General features: G+C 39.2%; 1 protein-coding gene across 1 annotated transcript in view; it reads left to right on the plus strand.

The window, feature by feature from the left end:
• Positions 1 to 6950, plus strand: part of sos1 (son of sevenless homolog 1 (Drosophila)) — a 46905-nt gene extending 39955 nt beyond the window's left edge. The window contains 7 exon segments of the mRNA XM_042733474.1: positions 1115 to 1256; positions 1879 to 2078; positions 2080 to 2150; positions 3450 to 3494; positions 4626 to 4744; positions 5957 to 6243; positions 6245 to 6950. Coding sequence (XP_042589408.1) covers positions 1115 to 1256; positions 1879 to 2078; positions 2080 to 2150; positions 3450 to 3494; positions 4626 to 4744; positions 5957 to 6243; positions 6245 to 6380 — 1000 coding nt within the window. The 3' untranslated portion in view covers positions 6381 to 6950.
• Positions 6951 to 8376: the final 1426 nt, after the last annotated feature.

An 8376-nucleotide genomic window follows, 5' to 3' on the forward strand; every position in this document is an offset into this window, starting at 1 on the left:
AAGCACACGACACACACACCACACACACACAACAAACAAGTACAACACACACGCTCTCACACACAACAACTGAGACACACACACACTCACACACTTACAAAACATCTCTCAACAAACACTACTGGACACACATACACACACACACACACACACACACCACACACAACAATGTTTGTTTTTGTGAAAAGTGGGAACCATCCCATAGGCGTATGGGTTTTTCTACTGTACAAACTGTATATTCTATCGACTACCCCAACCCTTCACTAACCCCTACTCTTCCAGGAAAACAAGTAGAGAGCTTTGTTGTAAACAGCTTTCATCAAAAAAAAACTCATTCGTATGATTTAAAGTGATTTTGAAGAATGCTGGACTGGGTTATGTCCTCATAAGTCACACTCTCCTTGTCAATACCTGTGACATACCCATGACATTATACAGAAGTTGTGTCCTGAGATGTACACAAAACCAACGTGCACACTTACACTGACACACACACACACACACACACACTTACACACACTCTCTCACACACACACACACACCTTGAGACAAGATGCATCATTAACACTCTAACAATGACACCACATACACAACCTACCACACACACACACACACCACACCACACAAACACACTCTCACACTGACACACACAACACCCAAGTAAAACACACTCTCTCATTACTCTCACAATGACACACACACACACACACACACACACTCACACACACTGAGACACACTTTCACGCACCCTCACTCTCACACTCGCACATTCGTACACTCACACTGATGCACACACACTAAGTCATTCATAAAACACACACACATGCTTACATTTGCACACTCATACTCACTCATGCACAAACTTACACTCGCACACTCACTCACACTTGTCATAAAAAAAGATGCCATCAAACGAATCTTAAAAATATACTGTCTATGTTGTTTGTATATTAATTTGAAGATTGAATGTAAAATTGTTGCAATATAAAAGTATATTTAAAAACTTTAATGTTAGGTGGGATTAAAGTCGATTGACTGCATTAATAATGTTAGAAATGATTTCTATTTCAAAGTAAAACTTTCTGTTCATATTTGAATCCTGAAAAATTAAATGAAATGACGTTCTGTTGATGCTGCAGAAGTTCTTTGAGAACCTGAACCCGATGGAGGACATGACGGAGAAGGAGTTCGCCGACTATCTGTTCAACAAATCTCTGGAGATCGAGCCGCGTAACGCTCGCACGCTGCCTCGATTCGTAAGTCTGCCTCGCTCTGAACACACACCAGAGCCTCCTGATCTCTGTGTTAAACCCTCGAGTGCTTACGGATGAGAACCAGAATAGTGCTGATTTACAAACGAAGCACGAGTTCACTTGTGTAACAGTGAAAGAGCCCAAAACATCACGCTGGTGGAACTTAAAGAGCCCATCATATGTTGTGACCTTTCTGTTTACTCCGGTGCCCCTCATTGTAATATAAAATATTCAAAGGATATTTCTGCTACTTCTGCTGTAATGAGAAAGCAGCTCGTTTTCAAACTCATTTACAGAATCTAGAATAATAATGTAATTACAATATTTTAAAATTGTAAATTAAATTATTTTTTTAACTACTTATCAAAATTAATTTCAACTATTAAATATGAATTCTTTTTACATTACATGATTATTTTTTACTTAATTCAAATATTAATTTATAATATTACGATATAATCTCTTTAAAAAAAATAATTTTTAAAACTTTTTTTGGTCATATTTTCACTTGTTAAATTAAGAAGACAGAGTTTTAGTACAATGTTGGACACTAACTGATATATCCCATATATATCATAGATAGATAGATTGTGGAATTTCTTCTCATTCTGGTTTCCTCTCACAGCCGAAGAAGTACAGCTGTCCTCTGAAGTCTCCGGGTGTTCGCCCGTCCACCGTCCGGCAGGGAACCATGCGGCACCCGACGCCGCTGCAGAACGAGCCCCGAAAGATCAGCTACAGCCGCATCCCAGACAGCGAGACGGAGAGCAGCGCCGCTTCAGCACCCAACTCTCCCCGCACTCCACTGACGCCTCCACCAGCCTCCCGCATCCAGCTCCACCGAGATCTGCAGCGTCTTCGACTCGCCACAGCCGCCCTCCAGCCCCTTCCACTCCAGTACGACTCTCACACACACAGAGACACACACACACACACACTCTCTCTCTCTCTCTCACACACACACAGAGACACACACACACACACACACACACACACACACACACACACACACTCACTCACACACACTCAAACACACACACACACTCACACACACACACACACACACACACACACACACACACACACACACACACACACTCTCTCTCTCTCTCTCTCCATCACACACATACTCACACAGAGACTCTCTCTCTCTCTCTCTCTCTCTCTCACACACACACACACACACTCTCACACACACACACACACACACACACTCTCTCTCTCTCTCTCTCTATCTCATACACACACACACACTCACACAGAGACTCTCTCTCTCTCTCTCGCTCTCTCTCTCACACACACACACTCACTCACAGAGACACACACACTCACTCACTCTCTCACACACACACACTCACACACACACACACACACACACACACACACACACACACTCTCTCTCTCTCTCTCTCTCTCTCTCTCACACACACACCCACACACACACACACAATTCTGAAAGTCTCTTCTGCTCAAGGCTGCATTTATTTAATCAAAAATACAGTAAAAACAGTGAATTATTGTTACAATGTGAAACAGTTTCTATGTGAATATCTGTTAAACTAATTTATTTCTGTGATGTGTGAGTGAGTGTGTGTGTGTGTGTGTGTGTGTGTGTGTGTGTGTGTGTGTGAGTGAGTGTGAGAGTGAGTGTGAAATGTTTCTTGAGCAGCAAATCATCATATTAGAATGATTTCTGAAGATCATGTGACACTGAAGACTGGAGTAATGATGCTGAAAATACAGCTGCACATCACAGAAATAAATTACAGTTTAACACATATTTTAAATAGTAAATATATTTAAAAAAATTTATTGCATTTCTAATCAAATAAATGTAGCCTTGATGAGCAGAAGAGACTTCTTTCCAAAACATGAAATAATTTTTTTTAACATTTTGAGTGGTAGTGTATTATTATTATTATTATTATTATTATGAAATCCTCATCACCAGATGTGAGTAACTCCAGTTAGTTTGGAGAGTAGGCAGTTCTATATAATTTCTGAATGAATTATAATTGTGAAATCCTCCCCTGTCCGCCATTGGTCAGACACACAGATAGCCCCGCCCTAAACTCTCTCCATTGGTCGAGTCAGTGATAATCTGTCCCGGATGCAGCTGTGTTAGTCTGAAGTGAGTGATGCTGATCCTGGATCAGTGTGTCACAGTCTTCTCTGTTTCTCTCTGCTCCCTGACAGACAGCGACACTATATTCGCTCCGGTCTCTCTCCCGCACGGCCCACGTTAGTATCTCAGCGTCTCATGTCTTCACCATGCGTCTGTGTCGTGTGTCTGTGAATCTCTTGCATGTTCAGGCCGCCGTTGATCATGTGACGTGTTTCCCAGCATCCTCCAGAGATGCAAACTCCTCACCTTTCAGTGACAACTCACTTATTTGAGATCAAAATAGCTCACCAATGTGTCCCTGCAGCACAGAAGCAGTCATCAGTAGCACAGGTATATTTGTAGCAATAGACAACAATACATTGTATGAGTCACAATTATACATTTCTCTTTTATGACAAAAATCATTAGGATATTAAGTAAAGATCATGTTCCATGAAGATATTTAGTAAATGTCCTACTGTAAATATATCAAAGCTTAATTTTAGATTAGTAATATGCATTGCTAAGAACTTCATTTGAACAACTTTAAAGATGATTTTCTCAATATTTAGATTTTTTTGCTCCCTCAGATTCCAGATTTTCAAATAGTTGTATCTCAGACTAATTATTTATTTATTTTTTTTTTTACAAGTTATAAAAAAAAACTGAGGCTGGTTGCATACACTGTTTAAACTAGTCTTTAAAAGTCATTCATCTAACTTGTTTTTCTTCAAGACTGGTCATCATTTTTTAATCCAGTTATGAAAAGGTAGATTGGTTTTATTAGTAGTGGAAGAGTAAGACTGATTAAACTAGTTCTTAAGACACAGACTTAACACGGTGGCTATGGAAATGGTATTTTTTGTACTCTTCACTTCAAAAACTGTGTCTAAAAAGGCTAATATTGTATGTGTTTGAGGTCTGAGATGTGAGAACGGTAAAGAGAGAGAGAGAGAGGGCAAACATTTATCATTTTAGCTCAGCATTGTCGTCTTATTAGCGATATTGTCTTAAATAACCTCGTAGCACTTCATCTTTCAGAACATGGGATTTCCACCAAATATATTCAGTCTTGAGTTTTGTCAAATGTTTCAACAAGATGTTGTGAAAAATTAGTTTTGGACATATAAGGTAATGAAAAACATTTTTTTAAACACCTTAACGTAACTATAACTGAGCATGTGAAGAAAATATCTGTGTGGAGAAATCCATGTTCTGCCCTGTGTGTGTGTGTAGTGATGTCATCAGTGTGTGTTTGTGTCCCTCAGGATCTTCTTCAGTGTCGTCGATGATGAGTTTCCTTCGGAATGACGAGCTTCCCGTTCCTCCGCCCATCCCTCCGCGCCGCCGGCCCGAGTCTGCGCCCGCCGAGTCCTCGCCCTCCAAGGTGCCCGCACACATCCTTACCTTCAGTGCTTCATATTCTCTTCATTTAATAGTTGATTTAACAGCCCCTGAATCATCTCCAGTCTCCGGACAGGAGAAAAGAGCATGTGCATACCTCAAATAATACAACATCATTCCCAATGCTTAAAAATATATCACAAATAATAATAAAACGATCAAAAAGTCAGTTGCACTAGAAGTAATTTGCAATACATGCATATAAATGGAAAAAAAAAAACACACACATATATATATACATATATATATATATATATATATATATATATATATACACAGATAACTTTTTTTAATTTTTTGCATTCATAATGCACATTTATATAAACTGTTGTAAAGGCTTGAGAATAGGTTTCTCACTTGCGAGCATGATTTAAAATTTTCGTTTCTGCCCCCAAATACACATAAAAAAGGTAACTGCAACTTTTTATCTAACAGTTCCAATATTTTTCTTGCACTTCTGATTTATAGCTCACAATAATCTTTTTGAAAAATGTTTTTCTCATGGATTGAAAAAAAATAAATCTGAATTCTGAGATATAGAAGTCAGATTTCTGAGTTTATGTATGAAATGCAAGAAACAAAGTCTGATTTGTGAGATGAAAAAGTCATAATTTCCTTTTTAATGTTTTATTCTGTGGTGGAAACAAGCTTCCATACAATACAGTATAAACACATCTGAAGAGTTTGGTTCTAAAACACTATAAATCCATTTTGATTCATTTGAGTAAAAATGGCAAGATGAAAACCACTATTTTCTGTTTCAGACTTTCAATTATGGAATCTGAGGGAGCAAAAAAATCTAAATATTGAGAAAATCATCTTTAAAGTTGTCCAAATGAAGTTCTTAGCAATGCATATTACTAATCAAAAATTAAGTTTTGATATATTTACGGTAGGAAATTTACTAAATATCTTCATGGAACATGATCTTATCTTAATATCCTAATGATTTTTGTCATAAAAGAGAAATGTATAATTGTGACCCATACAATGTATTGTTGGCTATTGCTACAAATATACCTGTGCTACTGATGACTGCTTCTGTGCTGCAGGGACACAAATGTAAATATAAATAAACCAAAAATAGAAAAATAAGTTGAAAAATAAAATGAATTAAGTACAGTTGTGTTGTAGATAGATTAGGAGTAGATCTCTCCGAGCACAGCGTGTGACGAGTGGTGTTGGTGTGTTTCAGATGATGTCGAAGCACCTGGACAGTCCTCCGGCGATCCCGCCGCGTCAGCCCACCACCAAGGTGTACTCGCCCCGTTACTCGCTGACAGAGCCGCCCGACAGCCCCCCCACCCTGCCGCCGCGGGAGCCGGTGCGAACGCCAGACGTCTTCTCCAGCTCCCCGCTGCACCTGCAGCCGCCTCCACAGGGCCGCCGCTCCGAGCCCAGCCAGGCCTTCTTCCCCCCGCAGACGCCCGGGCCGCCCGTCCCGCCGCGCCACAGCACCTCGCAGTCACCCATCCCCAAGCTCGCCCAAGACCTACAAGAGAGAGTCTCCACCGCGACGGGCCGCCGCTGCTGGAGAACGCAAACCCCTCGTAGAGCGACGCGTTTACAGACAGTGCTGGAGTGAAGCGAAAACAGACGAAAGCAACATGTGCCCTTAAAGGGACGGATCAGCCGAGAATGGGAATTCTGTCAGTGTTGAGTCACCCTCAAGCTGTTTCAAACCTGTACGAGCTTCTTTCTGCTGCTGAACACAAAAAATATTTTTTGCCCATATAATGGAAATCAAGGGGAACTGGAATTCTTCAAAATAATTAGAAGACACTTAGAAGAACCCCGAAAATATATATATATTTTTTTTAGAATGTTGGTAACCAAACAGCTGACGGCACCCATAGACTTCCATAGTATTTTAAGCCCATGTAATGGAAATCAGTGGGAACCAAAACTGTCTGTTACCAACATTCTTTATAATAATTATGAGACACTAAAAAGAACCCCCCCCCCATTTTTTTTTAGAATGTTAGTTACCAAATAGCTGACGGCACCCATGGACTTCCATAGTATTTTAAGCCCATATAATGGAAATCAAGGGGAACTGAAATTTTGTTACCAACATTCTTCAAAATAATTAGAAGACACTTAGAAGAACCCAAAAATATATATTTTTTAGAATGTTGGTAACCAAACAGCTGACGGCACCCATAGACTTCCATAGTATTTTAGGCCCATATAATGGAAATCAATGGTAACCAAAACTGTCTAGTTACCAACATTCTTTAAAATATTTAGAAAACATTTAGAAGGACACAAAAGAAGATATCAGTGCTGGGCAACAATTAATCACGATTGATCGCATACTAAATAAAAGTTTTTGTGTATATAATATGTGTGTGTGTGTGTACTGTGTATATTTATTATGTGTGTGTATATATATAAATACACACACATGCATGTATATGTTTATGTTTAATTTTGTTTTTTTTTTTTTTTTTTTTATATGTATTTTTATTTATTTTAATGTATATGTATATATGTAAATATTTTTAAATTTTATATTATATTATTGTATTTATATATATATGATGTATGTGTGTATTTATATATACATAATAAATATACACAGATGTAAATACATATAAATATATAATCGTCGCCCAGCATTAGAAGATATTTTGAGAAGTGTGAGTAACCAGACAATTGATGGTACCCATTGATTTCCATTGTATTTTTTTTCACTTGTTATTGAAGTCAATGGCTACCGTCAACTGTTTGGTTGCCAACATTCTTAAAACCTCTGTTTCTGTGTTCAACAGAAGAAAGAAACTCGTGCAGGTTCGTAACATCTCGAGGATGAGTAAATGATGCCAGAATTTATTTTCGGGTGAACTGGCCCTTTAAAATCGTCCTTCCGAGACGACGATTGTGTTTCCATAAAGTGCAAATCACACCCGTTGGGGAACTCTCTGTGTTGTTTATTTGTCTGTCGTGTAGCTGTTTTGTCTCATGTTCGTCTGGTTTCACGGCTGGGCTGGTTTTCTGCAGTCATGGTCTGATTCTGAGAAACACACACCTGCTGATGACAGACTGAACGGAGCAGCTCTTCTGGGGACGGAGAGCGTTCTCTGGATTGTTTCTGGTGTTCTAGACTCACTCGAGAGCCAGTAGACTGAAGAGCACCGGGAGTTTAAGGTACCCTCACACCAAAAAGAGGTACTGGAGAAACCTTCAAGAAACACGTGATTGTCCTCTATGTGTTAGAACTCTTATTTTCTCAATCATTTCTTGTTTTGCCAATAAGTATGTAAAGATGAAACGATCGATCGCCTTCTTAAAGCAAGGGAATAAAGTGTTTCTACCACTGTATGCCAAACGCTAGCCGTGAGACGTCTCTTCACTTTCTACAGCACAGATGATTTCACAGCAGTGACGCACACTTCAGATTCTGCTGAATTCAGTTCAGTGTGGATTCAGATCATGTGACCCAACACTGCTGGTTATACAGGAGCATGAATATTCTGAAGATGAAAACTGGTTGATTGTCTGTTGAATTGTGATGGTTTTATGCTCTCTTGGGTTTGGGATCCTGCAGATTTCGTGGGGGGGGTGATTGTTTTATGCTCTCTTGGGAGAGTTACTTTTAAAAACTATGCATTA

This window comes from Cyprinus carpio, chromosome B11, assembly GCF_018340385.1.
Source record: "Cyprinus carpio isolate SPL01 chromosome B11, ASM1834038v1, whole genome shotgun sequence".
Lineage (NCBI taxonomy): Eukaryota > Metazoa > Chordata > Actinopteri > Cypriniformes > Cyprinidae > Cyprinus > Cyprinus carpio.